The sequence below is a fragment of the Cajanus cajan genome, chromosome 1 (genome assembly GCF_000230855.2).
Source record: "Cajanus cajan strain Asha chromosome 1, NIPB_CcT2T_4, whole genome shotgun sequence".
NCBI classification, from domain to species: Eukaryota; Viridiplantae; Streptophyta; class Magnoliopsida; order Fabales; family Fabaceae; genus Cajanus; species Cajanus cajan.
Genome location: NC_138517.1, coordinates 86,312,176 through 86,334,039, shown reverse-complemented (window position 1 = coordinate 86,334,039; position 21,864 = coordinate 86,312,176). Strand labels below are relative to the sequence as shown.

At 25.9% G+C, this 21,864-nt stretch overlaps 1 protein-coding gene across 1 annotated transcript; it reads right to left on the bottom strand.

The window, feature by feature from the left end:
* Positions 1–2,266: 2,266 nt before the first annotated feature.
* On the bottom strand, positions 2,267–4,124 carry LOC109812734 (protein trichome birefringence-like 19). The gene is made up of 2 exons (XM_020376770.3): positions 3,479–4,124; positions 2,267–3,310 (listed from the first exon to the last, which is right to left on the bottom strand). The coding sequence occupies exons 1-2, from the start codon at positions 3,914–3,916 to the stop codon at positions 2,519–2,521; spliced, it is 1,230 nt and encodes a 409-aa protein (XP_020232359.1). The 5' UTR covers positions 3,917–4,124; the 3' UTR covers positions 2,267–2,518.
* Between the last annotated feature and the right edge of the window lie 17,740 nt (positions 4,125–21,864).

Sequence of the window (21,864 nt, the reverse complement as noted above, 5' to 3'; positions counted from 1 at the left end):
GGAAGCTTCAACTGCCACAAATAACACTTAAAAATTAAAACAGTAATATATTTATTATTAATAAAATTTGGAGCGTGTTACACTTTGAATCTGGATTAGCAGAGGAGTAATCTTATATTCTCTCCCGTTATATTTCAACTTATTCTTCTAACATCAATCAATTTAACTTGTTTGATTTATATTATTAGATTTTATGAGTTAATTTATTCTCATCAACATTCCTCTCTCTTCTAAAATATATTGGAAATTTTCTTTTAATTTACTTTCTTTCTATGGGTTACGTGACTTTCTTCACATCTCATTTTTTATTTTATTTTCTCAAATCCATTCTTTAATAAGACAATACTGTTTATATTAAAATATTACTTGTATTATATCTTATTAACAAAATGTTACATAATTAATAAATAACTTTATTTTTAATAAAAAATTTAAATCTATATACATATATATTATACATAAATTACTTATTTATTCATTTTTATATTATATTCCAATAATATTATGTATAATAAATTTGTTCTTTTCATAATAACTATTAAAAATTATAAATAACGTAATTTAAATGAATTAATAATATAAAAATATTTACATTCACTATGCATAAAACGTAAACTCTTATTTAAATTTAATTTATCCCGCTTTATCTTATTATTTGTATTAAAATATTAAATATAATTATAGATTTAAATTATACAAATTCAAGTTTTTCTAGGACTATAAATTCCAGTTTTGACGTATATATCACAACTAATTGATAATTATTTTATATTAAATTATATTTATAGTTTACTATTAATTTCTTTTAATATTTTTCTTTTATATAGTTAGAATAAAGTTGTATTTTTTAACAATGAAAATTTCTTATTATATTTTACTTTTCTATGATATTATTTTAACATTTAAAATACACGTACTAAAATATTAGGAGATTATAAATTATAATTTACAATTTAAAGATTTAAATTCTAACTCTCTACTCATAATATCCTCTCTCTTGCAGTTATCTTTAAATTTTATTTATAATGTTTTTCATTTTTTTAAAATGTATATTTATTATAAATTTTGGATTTAAATATATTTTTACTCTTTCAAATTTAGAATATTTTTTTTAGTCTCTTAAATTTAAAAGTATTATTTATAATTTTTAGATTTTTAAAAAAATTATTTTAATTTTTATATTCAAATTTTATTAAAGAATCTAATATTATTATATAAAATTTACTTACTAGTATTAATAAAAATATCACATTAAATTAAGTGAGATTATATAATTGTCTCAATATGTTTCTTTCAAATATGTTATTAATAACATGAAAAAATATAACAAGATTTTTTCAAATTAAAAAAACTAAAAAATAATAATATTAAATTTGAAAAAAAAATTAGCCTAAATTTTAAAAATTAAAAACACATTTTATCTTAATTTTTTTAATATAAAAATAGTGATTATTATTTAGCAAAGTTAATTTTTGTCAAAATTGCATATAAATTAAAAAGAATCATATATTGCATGAAAAATTCACTAATTAGTATAACTATATATATATATATATATATTTTTTTTTTAAAGATTATGTATTTTTTTATCTCTTCCTTCCCAATTCTTTTAATTTCAACTTTATAATTGGTAAAAAAAAAAACTATAACAAATTAATTTATTAAAATATTTATAAATCATTTTAAACTCCTTCATAATTTTTTTATTATATGAAATATATAAAAAAAATTATATTAAACAAACACTTATTATTAATCAGCTGTAGAACTGTTTATAGTGGCAATCATAGTGTCGGTTCTTATTTCTTGGTAATTGGAATGCAGTCTGTTTTGAACTGTTCAAGAACTGACTCAGTGATCTAATTATAGTGACAGATAAAAAATACTTTAGCACGTGATAGATGAAGCATATCGAGGGTCTTGGCTGTATTTGAATTTTCTGTGCTTAATTGACTATTTTCTTTTTAATCTATACCAACTTTTATCTTTGGTAACAATTGGTTTCACTAATACATGCAGCATTAGACACAGTTCAGGAGAAGCGATCTATGGAGCAGTTGAGTTGATTTGGTTGTTTGTCACACACAACTTATTAAAGTTTGATAATATATTCAGCCAACCAAAAGTCGAAGAAATGATTAAATTAAACCATCCTAGCTAGACTTAACCAAATTCAATTGGCATTGCTGAAAAACCTAAAATATACACATAATGCAAATAAAAAAATCACACTATCATCAACTCATAAATAATTTAGATCACTGTATATAACAAGATTTTTTTAATTTTGATTTTAATTACTTTAAATTCAATCTTTAGTGACACCAACATGACAAATTGACAATTAGACTTGTTAGAAATCCTACGCAACCTTGATTTGACCCATTTTAACCTCTTATGAAACCTGATCCTATTGAAATCACCATCCCCAATAATTAACAATTAGGGGTTTTGAAATCAAAAATGAAAACTTGAATTCACCCCAAAAAGAAAGAAAGAACTGAAAACCCAGATGATATCACAACATGGTACCCTTATTATGGTTTTGACCTTGGAATTTGATGACATGGATGAAAAACTCATTCCACGTATCAACAGGACCGGGCAAGCACCAGTGAACACAGTCACTGACCTTCAAATTCTTGTCTCCTGCACGCCTAAACCTACTGGGGTGTCCATCAGCCCTAACCGCCATGGCATCAGTTATATCTATCAACCCTAACCGCAAACCCTTCTCTCTCGCTTCCTTAAACTCCTCCATTTGTATCTCATACAAGGCCTCCACAATATCCCTATCTTTATACGCCCCTCTCTCTTCCACACTAAGCGGCATCGTTCTGTTGCAACTCCCACCCTCGTTCCACGCCCCGTTCTCAAAGTGCTCCGGAGAGTGACTCACCAGAAACGCCAACCCCTTAAACCCTTTCATATCTCTCATAGTTCTGAAAGCCGTTCGGAACGCTCTTCTGTATCCGTAGTAGTTCAGCTCCGTCGAGTTCTCGCACTTTTGACACCCCACAACTTTCCCCTCTTCGTAGAACGTTAGTGGTCGGAAAAACCACTGTCCCGTTGAGAAAACCACGTAGTCGAAATTTTCTATTTTGCTGCTCCACGCTGTGTCTGCCTCGTCTAGGTAAAGCTTCGTCGCACTGTAGTAAGCACGACCACTGGGATCGGAGTCGTTGAATTTTACCAAAAAGGGTGACCACAGTGTTGTAACGGTGAAATTGTATTCTGGCACGAACCACCATCTGAAAAATATGTCATCGTTTGATGTATGTCTTGCTGTGATATCCTCTGGATGTGCCACCTGATGGAGTTAAATGAAGAAACTGTCACATATAATGAAACTAGATCAAAAATGCCAAGTAATTTAACATTCATAATAAAATGGAAAAGAATATAGTAACTGTAATTTAAAGGATGGAATTAAAGTAAAAGGGTATAATTAAGTTATGATTAATGATTAATTACTTACAGTATTTATGAGGCACAGTAAGGACTCTACTTGATTTCTGCCCATGGAGTCTCCAACAAAGGCCATTGATTTTCCTTGAACAAGCTTGAGAAACTGAGTTGCATTAAATAGTGGAAGCTCACAATCATGAGGTTTCCACCTCAATTTGAGGAACTCTCTGTCGGGTCTGCCAGATTTTAAGCAATTAAGCTGGTCTAATATGAAAGGGCAAGTTTCATTGTTGTAGTAAGGTTCTTTTGTATAAGGAACCCAACTTCCGGAAAATATGTTGCATTTGCTTGTTTCTTTGGTTTCCAAGTTGGTGGCGAGGGAAGGCTTTGAAGATGGTTGAATTAAGTTTCTGAGGAAAGGAAGGAGTAGAACTATGAGAAACAGAGTGAGGGGTAATAGGAACGCACCTTTGGGAATGTTTGCTGATGAGTACTTGCAATTGAACATCTCCCTCGCCTCAAACTCTAGGAAGCGTTGTGCTAGATAGCTTGAATTGAACCCTTCTACGATTGTGCAATATACTGAACTCCTCTGAAGATGCCGATAGTAGTTAACTGGTTATTTTATTTGTAGAAGATATCTGCTCTGAGTGCGTATTGATTAGAATCTGTGGAACTAACTATGGAAGTTTCAGCTTTCAACAGATGATAACTAAAGTAATAATGCTAATTAATTAATGTTTCATTTGAACATGGGGAAGAATAGAAAAAAAATTGAAACGATAGGTAAATTAATTAGATAGAAAATATATAAGAAATAATGTTGAATTTTTAATTGTTTAATAAAATTAAATTAGAAAAAAAAATTACATTTTAAAATTCTATTTTATATAAGATTTTTATGTAAAAATATATTATTTAAATAATTATATTTTTACTCTTTCTTAATTAATTATTTAGATATTAGTGTAGGAGTAATTTTGTTAAAGTATTTTTGATGAAAAAATTTACACAAACTCACTTATGAGATAGTGAAATTAAATTAATATAATTCCTCACAAATTCATTTAAATTTTTAATAATTGCTCTTTTTTTTTTCACAATTTCCTACTAAATCATCTTCCCGCTATAAGAGTAAATGCTATTCAGTATTCAGTAGAGCACTGTTACGGTGTCCGAGACGGAAGTGGAAATTTTGTTTGAATAATTAAAAAATTATTATTTTTTAATAAATTTATTATAAAATAATTATTTAATAATAAATTTATTAAAAAATAATAATTTTTAACTATTCGGACGAAATTTCGACTTCTCTTTACGGACAATACACGCTATTCAGTATTCGGAGGACAAATTAAGAAACTACTGAACTTAGGTTTCTTAATTATTTGATTAAGGGTTCCAATTTTAGTTAGTACCTATGAAGAAAATTTCATTAAAAAAAGTTTCTTATAAGTAAATCTCTAAAAAAAATTAAAAAATACTTTTAAAGTTTAAAAGAATATTATTTCAAAAAAATATATCAGTGAAATAATTTATCTAACATATATATGAAAGAAAGAGAAATAAAAATAATAATAAGTACAACAGGTAATATAATGTGATAAAAAAAAGACAGAAAAAAAAAAATTGATAATGAGTTGTATATGCAGCACCAAATTATCATTATTTATTTTCAATATATTCTTAATAAGGTTTTTTAATTGAATAATTAGTATTTGTTTCCCTTGGTTAGTGATTAATGTGCATGGCTCTATTTCCCAGCTGTTATGCACCGTGAGGCGTCAGGTAAGCTACTACCATTTCTCCTAATAAAAAATGATTAGGAGACAGATTACATTTTAATATTGGCACATCTTACAAAGACGAAATCTTGGATCTTGATTTCCTTAGATTAGGTATTCCATCACTCTGGAATCTGGATGACGAAATGCGTTTGAAATATGTAGTTTGCTCTGCTTCATTTTGTTATATATATTTTAATATGAAACCAATTTTTTTTTACCATTTTATTACATATTAAAAATAATTTAATAATCATTTTTAAAGATTTTAAAAAATGTAGAAGTTCATTTATATTTATTTATAGTTATAAAAATTACTATACAGTATTTTTTAAAAAGTTGACTTGGATTAGGTTAAACATACAAATATTTTTCCCGACCCAAATATCAATTGGATTGGATCAGATTAAACTTCAAAATTACATTGGTTAGTCTGGTATAGATCCATATAAATAATGATAATTTGGTGGTGCATGCATTTTCATGAATCCATGCTCTTTCTAAAGTCATAATTCTCTTCTCTACTGATAAATCCTGCTCTTGTTGGGCCTCTTTTGCTCTACATTTGATATATGGGCTTTTATTAAGGCTTTCATTTAATATGGACTTTTCTGTTGGAGACTGGGGTGGAGAGTAAAAACTCCAGCACTGAGGTCCAATAAACAGGAAGTTTTGGCCAATTTCTTATATTAGTTCTCATATCGACCTTCAGTATGTTTGTACAAAAAAGGTTCTTGTTACGTTCGTTCTGAACATCCATTAAAAAACACTCAAACTTTGAATTCAGAAGAAAAGAATCCTAAACTATGGTATTGGATCTCCTACAGTTGGAAAATAATTGCACGGGATGCTGTTACATTTTTCACCATAGATTCCCCTTTAATTATACTTTTTTTTATCAATATTTTATTAATTAAAAATATCAACTAATGGCTAAGATTCATGCGGTTCAAAAATGATCTGCGAGGAGATCTTGATCCCTAAATTATCCGCAAATAGGCTAGTCTTGATGTAAATCGTTGGTACTCTTTTGTTTGACTTGATAATGTATATAGGTTAAAAGTTTCATTTCATTTAATAGTCGAGATGAACGATAATTTATAAATATTTTTCTTTTCTACTATTAAAATGCATTTTCAAAGACATAAAATTATAATGATTCAAAACAAATTCAAAGTTTGATTTTTAATTATTAACAAACACCTGGGTGAGGTTTTTTTATTTTACCCTTGATCTTGGAATTCATCATAAAAATCTACAGAGATTTAGTTGATCTAAACTTTTAATCAAGTATGCTATGCTAGTATCTAGCCTTTTTAGACGAAAACTCGAGGGAATTCATAATGCCTTGAAACATAACATGTCCAAAACAAAGAAAGGTACATAGTAAACATGTAGTATGCAATCTGTTTGAGCCTTCAGCTAAAAAACTAAACCAATGTGGGGTCACTGCTTCAGCTTCAGCATTTCTGATTACCTTACCGCACCATAACCAGCTTCCATCTATATATAGCTTACACTTTCTTTTATGGCCTGGAGACAGGTTTTTTTTTTTTTTTTTGCCATAAATGATGCATAATGGGAGGGACATTCTTCTGACGTAGATAATCTTTCTTGTAGACAAACCACTGCGAGATGTCAGTCTGAATCTTCCCTTTTCTCTTTTCAACTTAAAAACGAAAATTAAGGAGACTATACAAGACATCAGTTGAAACTTACACATTGACCTTAAACCTTTTGCTTTCTTCATACCCCATTGTGTGCTTTTGTTTCAATCATTGATCAAACAAATGGAATTTATCTACACGCGTGAATCAACCGGTAAACAGTTGTAATCATTTGATGAATAATTTCAATTTTGAAACCTAAATATATAGTTATGTTAACTATAAGAACTTGGTAGCCCAACTTAAAAGATTATCTCTAACGAAGAATACATGTGATGAATATAAAAAAAAGTGAAATCTCATATCCTTGGTGTTGGTGGTGCCCCGATGAGAATTCATTCTAAGCACAGGTTGAAGCAAGAGACATTGTTAATGGAAAGGTGGAGGAATAAAAGAGTGTAGCATATAGGGGTCCTACTAAGGCTGAAATTTCAGCAATTAATTGGAGACAAGAGAGAAGATCGTGGGGGCCATTTCACGTGGTTTTGCTATTCTTTCACTAATTGTGTTATGGGACTTAAAAGCATTTTGATAGAAACTGGGGGATTTTTCAGTAATGTCACCCCCTTTTTTTCTTCAGAATTTGAAATGATAAAGCAACTCATATTCAGTGCATCAGGCATATATAAGCCAATAACTTTTCTTTTCCAGTTGCATGACTAGACATTACTAAATCGCCATATAATAAAGCAGCCTAATCTGCCACAAATATATGACCTAAAGTCTCCAATTTTGGTTTATATTGCTTTCAAAAAGTCTTGTCTATCATTTGAGCAGAAGTAAATTCTAAACCCCTCCAAAATATATATATATATATATATATAACTGATACTGTTAAATTTGTATGTAATGTCGCGACAATCACAAAACAATTTTAGTTTTCTTAACCATATATAATGTAATTAAAAAATATGCAAGTTTCGTAGGTTAGTTGATTATCTTCTATATATGCAATAAAAAAATAGGCAAGTTTCATAGGTTAGTTGATTATCTTTTATATATGCTTAGGAAAACACTCCTTGTTATCTTTTATATATATATATATATATATATATATATATATGACGAAGGATTCGTTTACTCTAAGATTAAATTTATTTAGACTTACTTCGTTCAATAACTCATGTTCTACATCAAATTTTAACGATCCAATCGTTAAATTTAAAGTTTAATGCATAGATCAAGTCTGCAAATCTTTAAAAAATTTAAAAATTATTTAATATTTTGTTTCACTAATTCAAATCAATATATATATATATATAAACTCTATTTTGCTTATTAAAAAAATTTCAATTTTCATTCTTGTTCTCTTGAAAAAAATAATTCGAATTTGCTTGATTTACGAGTTTGTTTTAATCAAGTATGTTCATCATTTTTTTATTATCTAAATCTTCTCTCCCACTTTTCTTGTTTCTCTCTTCTCTTCTTTTTCACTCTCTTTTATCTCATTTTTTTTCTCTTGTCTTTCTTGATTCTCTTTTTCTTTGTCTTCTTTTCTTTATCCCCATCTTCTATTCTCTGTCTTTTTTTCTTGTCTATCTTATTTTTTCTTTCTCTTTTCATTCATCTCTCTCATTTATCTATTATTATTATTATTATTATTATTATTATTATTATTATTATTATTATTATCTCTATTCTTTCTCCTATTTTTCCTTTTGTCTATCAAAATTGATGTATAATTTATCAATATTTTTTTTAAAACTATCAAATATTTAAAATGATTTTGAATTTTTAAATATTATCTATTGTAAAATTTAAATTATTATAATTTAACTATATTTTAATAAAATTTAATATTGAAATATTAAAATTTTAAACATATAATAAAAATAATTTTATATATTAAGTATTTGAAATTTAAATTAATTTATTCAATTAAAATTTCAAGTATCTCAACTTTTAGGTTATCAATAAAATTATGATGTGAAATATATCTTTGAAAGAGATAAAAATAATACTTAGAGTGTGTGATTATGAGAGTGAAAGCTTCATTGTTTAAGTTACATGCAATATCAACTTGAATATAATTAAATTAATGTGTGTATAACTTGAAATAATTATTTATTTTAATAATTTTACATGTAATTTAAAAGAGTGAAAAATCATTAAACTAAATAGCCCAAGTCATTACATTTTGTAATAATTTTGTAAAAGATTTCATATGTAATTTAATCTCATGTATTTTACAACACAAACACTTATGGCATGTTTGGTATAGAAGAAAGAAATAGGCAAAAAAATAGAATGAAGAGAAATAGAGAAGAGAGAAATAGGTGAGTGGAAATAGGTAAAGAAAATATAATAAAAATTTGATTGTTTGGTTGAAGAGAAACAGGTGAAAAATGATATTATATATATTTAATAAGATGGAAATAAATGTGTGAGAAATAAAGTATATAAAAAAGAGAAGAGAGAAATAAATAAATAATAGAGTAAAAAATAAAAATAAAAAATAGATATTTTTTAAAAATTATTAATTAAATTATTTAGTTTTAATCATTTAACATTGCAATAAATGTTACATATAGTGACATACAAAAAATGTTACTATAAATATAATATATGTAGGTATATATTTATTGGACATATAGCCATACATAATTTTAGTGTTGATTTTAAATGAGATTTAACAATATATTTTATGTGTCACTATAACTTATACTCACATATTTTAATAATATACCAACATATATTATGTTTATTGTGTAGATAAAAGTAGTTTTTAGTGACACTTATTGTGTCATTATAGGATGTGTGTCATTATAGGATGTGTGTCACTATACGATAATTTCCTTGTAGTGTAAATAAAAAATTATATAACTAAATGAATAATATTTTAAATAAAATAAATAACTAATTCAAAATAAGTAAATAATTTTAAAGTAATATTTTTAGATAAAAAATAATTAAAATAACACATTTAAAAATAAGTAAATAAAATTCTAAACTTTCATTTGAATTTACATAATTTTATTCGATTGAATGTTTACGTTTTGAAAAGAAAATATGTTCAAATAAAAAAAATTTATTTATTCAATTTAATAAAAAAAATTATTTATTTGATTAAATAAAAACTTTTTCACATTTTTAATAATGTGTTATTCGAATGTGAGTAATATTTTATTTGAATGAATTTGAAGCTGTTATTTAAATAACATTTTATTTGTTTACGAATGGATTTTAAACCGTGTATTGTTTATTTTTGCGTTGATTTACGGAGAAATGAAATATCTTTTTATTTTGGCATTGACAAATTTTGTTGGTACCAAACAACTTGCAATTTTTTTTTTAACAATTTCTCAACTTCATTATATTTTTTCGATGTTTTTGCCGTTCTAATTAGGGCGTTAAAGATTTTTTTTTAGGGGTAAGATTATTTATTGAAGTAATGTTTCCTTGTTTATAAATATGTTTTAAGTCTATCAAATTTAAAATAAATATTTTTTTAATTTTTCAAATTTAAAATTAAATTTTTAATTTTATAATTTTTAAAAATTTAATTATAATATTAATATTCAAATTTTATTAAAAAATCTATCAAATAAATATAAAATTTATATACTAATATTTTTATTAATAAAAATATTATATTAATATATAATTGTCTCAATCTATTTTAAATATGTTATTAATGACTTAAAAAATTTAATATAAAAAAAAAAAAAAGAAATTTAAGAATCTAAAACTATATTTAAGTATCGTAATTATTCATCATTGAGTTTTTCATTGTATTATTGAACGGCAAAGGCCTTTTGCAGGAATTATGCAACATGTTGCGCTTGTGTTGTCAGAATACTTAATGACACTTGTTGAAAAATTTGCTGCTACCTGAAACAATGTAACCTTTATTTAAATAGAAATATTTAAATAATATACTGGCGGGAAGCACAGTAATATGAGAGATGGTTTGAAAAGAATAACATTTTTAAATGTAGGTTAAAAATTACACAACATTAGTTTATGTTATTTATTTCAAATATATACTTGTAACATTTAGATTGTAAATAACAATTTAATTTAATAAGAAAACATAATGAACTAACTTTCTTACCTTAAAAAGTTTTTAGCTTTATACTATGTTGAAAAAGGAAAAAAAAATTAAATCTCTTTACCAACAATAAGATTATCAACACCATCTTAAATAGAAGACATGTTAGAATTTTATTTTTTAATTCTAGATATAAAATTAAATTGTAATACAAAATTTAAATATTGTCATTCTAATTTTAAAAAAATCATTAAAGAATATTAAAATAAATTGATAAAATTTGTAAATTTAAATAATCTTTTAAAGATTACAAATTTTTAAAATAACTCTTCTTAAGGTTTTTACTCACACACCTTTTATTTTAAAATTTAAATTATTTTTTCAACAATTAATAACACTATTTTTTTTTATAAATATTTTAATCGAACTATCTACATTATAATGAAAAGTTCGGCCATTTAAGAACCACTTTCATAGGTCAGCAATTCAATAAGACTAACTACATGTTGTCTTTTTCTCTATATTATATCATCTGTTTAAGTTATTAATTGTTGAAGACAGACAAAAATAAATTATCGTAGACTTGATCGATGCTTCTGATTAAAATGCTAGCTAACCAAACAGACCCGAAAAGAATGTTGGTTTTCATTTCTTGTTCAAATTGATCTTTTTTTTTTGGATTTGGTGGTCTTAACCTCTAGCTTCCACTATTTTTTTTATAAAAAAAATATTACATTATTTGTTATAAATTTTTTTTTACCAATATAATTCACATAATCTCTCAAAATTGATAATTAAAGACTAATTTGTATTTGTAAGATATAACTTCTATTAACTAAACATAATACTAATAGAAATCAAACCTAGAAGTACCATGTTAACATGATGGAAAAGAATATAGCAAAATTTTAACTATTTTTATCTCCCACCACTAAATTAGAAATAAAATGTGAAACTTTTAACCAAATATGTTTTTAACAACATTAGGAAAATATTACTAAATTATGAATATATATTGTTAATATATTTGTGTGATATTTTATCAAATATAAAATAAAATTTATGTTACTAAAAAATTTTAATATTTTGAAAATGTTACAAAAGTAATATTTTGTAACATTTTTATAATATTGCTAAACTTTTTGTAAAATTTATAAAATTTAGAATTAATATAGATTGCATTGCAACTTATATTTTATGGTTTAATTTTATCTACAATTCTTTTAAAGTTAAAGATATCTTAAATTAGTTATCACCAAATTTAGATCATATATTAAAGTTTATTTATCTTTAGTTTAACTTTATGTAAGACTTTAATTCTGAAAAATAATTAAAGATTGGAGAAATATATTCTTTAAATAACATTATTATTTGATGTGAGATTTAATTTTAAAAAATTATTAAAAAGAATAAAAAAAATATATTACTCTCTATAGCAACATTGTTGGAAGAAAAAATATGTTATAATAACCTATAGTAACATTATAGTAAATATAAGTATGCAAACATTCTTAAATACAGTAGTCTTTTATTTCGCTCTAAAGGCCAACCATGAGAACTTTTGCCACTGTTTGGTACAATGAAGACACATAATCCTGTAGTAAAAGGTGCACGGACAATTTTGTCCACATACAAAAGGATATATAATCTGATTGGACCCTCATCATACGCCTTCATGTGTGGTAAAGGCAAACTACATACCCAAAAGATGAAACCCCCCCACAAAAAAAGCAAAAACGAAGCAAAATGATCATAACATTCAAAAGAAATTAAAGCTGCATCTTGTCATCTTTAACGATATTAACAAAGGAGACAAAGGAGAGAAGAAGAGTAACGTTGTAGATTCCAAAATGAAAAGCCGAATCATCCTCCGAATTGATAATTAAATGACATTTGTCAGAAAAATTTATAATATAATATTTACTCACGTCGGTTCGATCGATTTTTCGACTACTCCTTTCTAAAACTTCAGCATTTTCGTTTTTCTTAACATGGATTAACATTAACCTGTGACATGTGTTTGTTGTATACAGGAAATTATATGTATATATATATATATATATATATATATATATATATATATATATATATATATATATGGTTCTTTATTTTGTTATCAGACAAATAATCAACGTATTATACGTTTTATTTTAAGTACTTTTGGTTTTAGAATTTAATTTTGATATATTATCGTGTAAATGATCAGTTATTAAAAATTGAGTATAATTTTAATTTAAATTAGTTAATATAAAATTACCAGTTAACTTTGTGTGGCTTTTATATAATATGTATATGTCTTATATATAACATATAAGGTGTCAATTTTCGAATGTTGTAAATTTCAATTCAAATATATATGTCATATGAAGGTGGCTGGCGGGAATTGAAAAGAGTTAGATATGTAGGCACATGTGAGGTTGTTGAAAAGCATTTGGTGAGTGAGTTGACTTGAATGGAAAGGTGTTTTAAAGGTATCTCTTTTAGAATTTATCTAAAATAATATGGACGATTGGTCAATTCATATTGCATTAGAAGTTTACGGTATAAGATAATGTATATTGATGATTTAACTATTGATAGTTGAATGGTGTAGAATGATCCTAGTTCTATATATTGATATAAGATGATATATGAAAATGTTTGCTTGGCTGAAAAATGATAATGAACATTAATATGTGTATGTATGATTGATATGTTATTATTGAATAAGTTGTTTAGCATTGGTATGCTAATCTTTGATGAATTATTAAACATTGATATACTATATTTTATTGGTATGATGATTTGATGTCTATATGCATTGACCTAAGGTAATGCATATGGATGATAATTGTATGGTTGAATTTTTAAGCATTAGTATGTTGTACTTAATTATTAGATGTTGAACATTGGTATGCTATTCTTGGTTGAGGTGTTAATCATTGATATGTAATACATGATTATTGTAATTTGATCTTTATTAACCTGGGATAATGTATATAGATGATGTATGTTGAAGTGTTGATGCTGAAAATGTTGTAGGCATTAAAACATATTGATTGACTTATGACTAGAAGAGATTATGATTTTTAGAAAGTTGAAGATCTCATATAGGGGATCTTGTTTTAGCATTTTAGGAGGCCAATTCTTGAAAACCCTTATTAAGTAGGTGTGAAACTTTTTGAGTGAATTTTGTTGAGTCTCCTCTAGGTCTTTCGTCAATGTAGAGTAAGGTATGAAATTGAGGGCTATCACCCTTAACTAATTACTAAAAATGTTGTGTGGTTTTGTGGGAATAATTAGTGGGTTAACTCCATACTTGATAATGCATGTCAAGGTTGTCATAAGCCTATATCCAATAATACTATTCCTAATTGCGAAAACAAACTTTCCTAGTGCAAATGAAAGAATTTGAGAAATCATGTTCTTGGAAATGGAAATCCAATTCAGTTGATGGGTCTATTTATTAGAGAGATGATCGGGTTGATGGGTTTGTCTAGTATATGATCAAGTTGTTTCAATAGAGTCAAACCACTTATACTACTCTAGTGTATTAGGAGATCTTTGTAAATAAATATGTAACGACATATTAGATGTGGTGTTTACATATGATGTGGCGTGAGTTTATAGTGTTCATATGCATTGTGTGAATACCTTGATGTATGGTATTATTATGGTGAGTGCATGAATTTGTTTGGGTGTTTAGCTTTCAGACAAAATGGTTTTGTGTTGTTTGGTGAATGTTGTAAACCATGTAGTGTATTTTAGGTTGGTTTGCATGTGGTGTTTAGCGACCTGACGTCTCTCATGATCGGCGAAGGATTATACCGTCTTGGAATATATCGGAGACGGTACACTTCTATTTTTAGAACCTGTAAAAAAAAAAAAAAAATTCTATTTGAGTATTTGTTAATTATTGAATTAGGGAGCAAATTGTCAACTGCGTAAATTAGAATGGAAAATAGAAATGTGCAGTAAATGAAGGAGTAAAAGTATTTAGTTTTTGAGAAGAGGAGTAAAAGTATTTAAACCTTTTTTTCTTTGGTTTAGTTTGAGTATTCCTTCAAGCTAGGTGGTGATTAAGTGAGGAAGGAGCAGTGGATTTAATAAATCTTTAAATTTGATTTTTGATTTACCCGTCGTCCTAATGTTTGCTTCCATAATAGAGCTCTGGGCCCTTAGCAAACGTGTGAAATCATGCATAGCCATAAAGTCTTACGAGAATCGCCCCCACAAAGATCTCCTCAATATATTGACAAAAGTGGAAACGTATTTATCCTTTTATACAATTTTATATTTTCATTTCAACCTATAATCAATTACTATCTTAGATTATTCAAAAGATAAATTACGTTGTCTATCAGATATCGTAAAATAATATATTTCTTCTTCCAATTTTAATAGTGCAAGCAACATGTTTCATTGTTTGATGTGACATTTAAAATTATATTATTTAATATCGCTTGCACGTACATTCGTGTATTAAACCGTCAACATAAGTATAAATCTAAGCAAAGCATAAAAGCTAATTTAGAAAATAAAAATAAATTTAGTTTAGTTAAATAGAAAATTGTTTTACTCATAATAAGTCTAAATTAAAATATAAAAATTACATTCCTTGTTTTAAAATGCTTAATATTAAATTTAATGAAGAAAATATTATTAAACAATGATTTGTACATATATTATTATTATGTAAGGTTATGTTTACATTAAGGGAACATCTGTTACACAGAATATTTTTATTTCCTTAAAAATCTTAAATTAAGTATCTTGATTTTTCATATTTAATAATCATTTTTTAAAAAAATCATAGGAGTTATATAAACGTCCTCTGAAGTTGAAGAAATGCTTTTGCAAAATTTAATGTATATTTTCGAATTCCAAGGTACAAAATGAAGATGGGGCATTTGTTATTTAAAAAGTATTTTGAAGATTATTTAGTTATAATCTAAGCATATGCTGTCAATATATTTAGGTTAGTGTTTTGTTCACTTAGAATAACTGCTCACACTTTTTAAAATTGAAATGTAAAAGTAACATTAGTATGTCAACGAGTAAAATGTACGTTTATAGTATGATTTTTACTGTAAGGCTCATTTACAATTTGTTTTTACTAAATTAAACTATTTATCAAAAATCAACACACAAAAACGCAAATAAAACCTGAAAAAACTTACGTGGCACTAAAAACACATGTCTAGCCTGTGTTTTCGTGTATTGACTATTCTAATTTAGTAAATAGTTTAAAAAAAAGATATTAAAATAAAAATTATCCGGTAATAATAACATATACTCTACACTGATATACTATTTCACAATTAGATTTTAATCCTTTAGTAACATTTTCTTGTTTACATTTGTTAAAATGTTACTATATATTAAATAAATATTATTTTATAACACTTTTTTAAAAAATGTCATTATAGATAGAGTAATATTTTTTAATTCAATATTATTTTTTCTAATTATTTTCAAAATCAAAGTTCCATATCGAGTAATTTTTTTTTACGTTATTTTACAACTTTTTTTGAAAAATGTTATTATAGTTGCTTCTAAAATCAAAGTCCCACATGAGTAAAAAAAGTATATTTCTCTTATATCTAATTGTAACTCATAATTAAAGTCTTACATCGAATAGATTAACGACTCATAAAGAGTATATATACTCATATAGTTATATTTAAAATAAATGAAATTTGATATTTTATATATAATTAGTGGTAACTAACTAAAAATGTTTTTCCTTAAAAACTTAAAGAACTCCTAGAAAAATTAATTATTATTTTATAAAGTTAACAAAATCTTGGCAACATCATTAAAATGTTACAAAAAATTATTAAAATATTATAAAAATACTACTTTGATAACATTTTTTAAATGTTACCTAATTATGCAAAAATGTTATTAAAAATCTTTAACAGCATGGACTATATACAACATTTGATAATATATTGCTAAAATAAATTAGCAACATTTATACATAATTAAGTAACATTTTTCAAATGTTGCTAAATACTTTTTGTGTTTAGTGTTTATATAAAGACTAAGCTACAAAGTTAATAAAAATTACTTTTCTGGTTTAAAATATTATCCATTATTTTCTCTCTTTTTTACTAATGATAGTGAACCACGGGTAGACCATATAAATGTTGATTAACCCTAGACGTCACACAATGTCGTTAACATGAGAGTTTACGCATAGAGAAACTTAATATATAAATTAAGGTACATAAAATAATTAAGGGTCCACTTGGCAAAGAAGTATTTCTCCTATAAAGTTTTTTTGGCAGAGAATTGTACTAAGGAGTTAAAAAGAACGTGCAAAGATGTACCGTTAGTGACTAGACATCCCTTAAATTTGTGCTTGGTTGCCGAGAATGATTTGATCTATTTGCTTTTGCTTTACTATCTTACCAAAGTCCAAAGAGACACAAAGGGTTACGATTAAAACATGGGAAGGACGAGTTTGGGTCCGACAAACGGCATTTTCTATACTTGAGAATCATCATCACCTTACTCTACTTTACATTCTATGCCTTTAAAGTCTATTTCATAAAGTTTATTCTTTCGCATTTCACTTGCTTAAATTTCATTATTATTCACTGCCCATTTCATTCCTAGCTACTCTCCAAAACACAAGATGCAGGGGAAGCCTTCTATACCATATATTTCAGGAAAAAGGTGAATGAAAATAGATAAGTGCATTTCCCACTTTAAATATCTCTAATTCAAACCAACCCAAACGGATTCAATTCATTTTGCTTGGATCGTCGAATTAATCATGTCAATCTGATCTGAGCAACACTGATAATTCTCTCAATTTCTAATCAAATGAGTAATATATTTTTTTTATTTTTATCAAATCAAGTTTGAACTCAATTAAAATTTATTTATTATAATTTTTTATAACATTATATATTCAGAGATTTTAAATAAACCAGTCACAACAAAATACGGTAACTTAGACAAATGAATTTAAACTAAAAGGAAAAAAAAAAAAAAGTAAATCAATGACATCTATAAAAAAATAATAATAATAATTTAAACACAAATAATCTATGCAAACTAACACAAATTACATACTCCAAATCATAACAATCATTATCAAAACTATAGAAACTCAATATTCATGCATGAAATATGTAATGTGTCTAATCTCATATCGTAATAGCTTAAAAGTGGTGTTTGATAAGCATAGGTTGTTGATTTTAAAATTCTCAAATTCCAAAATAAGAATTCATTTGCACCGAAAACTTTTCCAATTTTGTTTTCCTCTTTTAATTGGAAAATCCTTTTTATTCCATACATATATATAAGCTATAAAGGAGCCAAAATCAGCAACCGGTTCAAGAACGTAAAAGGTAGAGTCAAGACTTCAAGAACCATAATGCGTTAGGGTCATTTCATGAAATCATGGACCACACTAAGATATCTCCCTAATTTGTACCACTCTCTTAATTTATTCTTTAAAATAAAGACATATACATATAGATATATATAGTAGAATTTTCTTTTCCCCCATCTTTAGTCTGCAAATGAAAGTTTTCTGTATTTGATTAATATGAATCATTATCACTTTTGAAATTCCATTGTATCTGAAGGTTGTGTTATTACTAGGAGCTGCAAGGTCATTAACATTTTCACAATGAATCCATTATGCGTGTGACTTAATCTTTAATTGTATCCACTTGATCTTCAGATTTGAATATAAGAGAATAATTAATTCATATTCCACATATATATATCAAACTTAATTATGTAGTTTTAGTAAGAGATTGGAAATTATATATGACAATTTGAATTAATGCAAGCCACGTGGGATCTATGTTCTATATGACATTAAGGTAGTTTCGTCATTAAATGAAGGTTAGGATGGAGATTTATGTTCAAGTTGCAATAATTTCGTACAAACAGAGGAAATAAAAAGCAAAACAAAGAAAAAATCCCGCATCATTTTGTTAATCAGACAGAATTAAAGTGTTAATTAATGGCATCCTCTTTTGAACGCTTTTCAGCAAAGTTAAACCTTCAGTGCTAAGGGAATGGTAATACTCGGTATCACTTTTGTATCAAAAGGTTGCTTGAATGTTAGTGATCAGGTATATGTATGAGAATACGATTTGTCATTTCATTCATAGACATATATATACTCTCAAACCAGACATATAGAACTTAATTTATTTATTTTTAACAGGATTCAAAGGCATTACTTCCACTTCACACTTATTATATTCATTCAAGTAAACTTCACAAAAGTCCCCCTTTATTTTTACGATAATTAAAAATAGTTTTTTTTTATTCATGATTAAAATTATAACAGTAACACTTAAGATTCAAACTTTAAACTTTATACATTTTACTCGAATTCTTACTATTAGACCAATTCTAATGATTTAAAAACAGTCTTAAAGTTCAGAAAATTAACAATGATTTTTTTTCCAATCAAAACAACTATATATCTCAAATTTAAAAGAATAATAATAAGCAATTACCATATTGATTGTATCATTAAGTATTACAAAACATTAGTAATATCTCATTAAAACATCAATACGTAGAGTTTTGTATTAAACAATGTCTTTTTTACACGTTTGTTAGTTTCATATCAATAATATATAATAACTAAAAGATCAATTTTATTTAATAATATAATTTTTTTAGTACCATAATATCGACAAAAGTATGTATCGATTTTATTGAAAATTAGTATCCTCAAGACTTTAACTATATTATAATTATACATTTTAATGTTATTTTTTTATCAAACTTAAAACTTAAACTCAAGATCTTAAATTTTAAAAATTAAAATATTGATTATTTAATAATATTTTTATTGGAAAAATAAATTTATTATTAAATTAGAAATACAATAGATACAGAATACATATATAACCTATTGCATAACACTACCAAGTTTAAATCAAAACTATCTTAGAATGAGAATGAATCCCATGCAGCAAAAAGCCACAACAGACACTAATACTTAGATGAGACCATGCCCATGTCATGTCACTTAAGGTTTCAAAAAAAAATGTCTGGCTACACAAAGAAATCATATCCTTGGCTGTTATCTGCATTCTGTAAACTGCTGCTATATTCTGATATATAGGGTGATAAGGGTTAAAAACGAATGTTCATACAAATTTAGAAATTGGTTTGCTTAATTTATTGATCTCTTATCATTGTAGTTGATTTCAAACAAGGCAAACCATGATTTAATTTTCATTTTAAATTTGATAAAGGTGATCAGGTTAGAAATATTTCACTTGAAGATTAGATAAAGAAAAAAGTGGATTTCTTTCCAAATTGGTGTAACTCCCCTTTATTCGTCTACATGATACAATTTTCCTAATTAACTTCTTGTTTAGCTACTTAATTAATTTTAGCTACTTAATTAATTATGTGTTTTGTTATTTGAATTGACGTATATATATTGGGTTCGAATAGTCCTTAGTAAAATTGCTTTGCTTGTGTGAAAAACCTATCTATAAATTTTTATTAAGTTATAAATTATATTTAAAAAGTTTTTTTATTGACTTTTCTTTCTATCTATCTCCCTTCTCTCTTACATTTCCATCTCACTCCTAAGCCTTTCTATCATCGTTCAATTTTCATTTCATTTTCATATTCATTTAAGAAATAAAAGTGAATATTAATTTAAAATGACCAAATGATATGATTATAACTTCAATTAGTTTATTAATTTCTTCACTTGATATGGATGCCCTTCATTTATTTTCAAAATTGAAAGATTTTAAAAGAAGTACTAACAAAACAAATTAATATGTATTAAAGTAATAAATTATATCAAAATATTAAATTATTTTTCAAATAGATACATTCGTAATACAATTTTTGTTTCTATCGCCAAAAGAATTATCTTAATTTTAAATTTGCTTAAACCTAATTTGAGATTACTAAAAAATGCATTGGATAAATTAGTCATATTTTCTACTGAAAAATGTTAGAATTACCTATTTATAAAACTTTCACAAATAATTTGTAACAAAAATAAAAAAAAAATAATAAAAAAAGGGTAATTAGTGAATTAATGTTAGATCAATTCCTAAACATAAAATTTGCCAATATCGATCCCTAAAATTTCTAGACTCGACTTGGATATATATGACACCGCGTATGCAGTCAACCAAATAATACATATGGTAAAGTCAATGGAAATTTATTAGGCAATGCAACTTGTAATTTTTGAGTACCTACTGGAAAACATTATTTAACTTAACCTAAAAACTTAATTTGGCTTTCACTAAGACCAAAATCTCAATTTACTTTTTTAACTATGTGCTTTCGTCCATTTCCGAACCTTTTAATTAAAAATTACCTGATTTTTCTATGGACAAACAGACCATATATCAGTATACTAAATAAATAAATTGTCTACTTACACAACTCTTTTGAATTGCCGCACAGAAAATATAAGAATTTGAAAAGATGCACCTGCAATAATCATGCAAAGCCAAAGAAATTCGCAACCAATTCAAACACCACCAATACAATTATTTACTAATTAAATGTACATTTAGCACAAAAATTCAGTATAAGTGCACTCCCGCTCCCCGGTTTCCTACACACACGTTTAGATATGGTTGACAATAATAATAACCTTTGTATAGTGGCCATTTAATTTATTAATTTGAACAAATTAATGAAAAGGGAATAGAAGAAGACCAGAACAGAATCTGGTACTAAAAATAATTTACTAATATCATTAGCTCACAAAAGCACTGATAATTATGGATAACCAAGTCGATTAGTGGACTAAACCAAATCAAGCCATACTTGGACTATAAGCACCAGGGCACCGACTACAAGGTAATTAACGGGCTAATTCTAATTGGCTTCCTTGACCTAGACAAAATTATTTATATATATAGCAAGTCATAATACGAAATGATGATCATACTATCGATGATGCCATACAATATTATAAATATTTATATATATAAAAACATAGAAAAAAGAAAGTAAAAACATATATAAAATAATAGTAAATATATATAAGTTAGTGCAAATA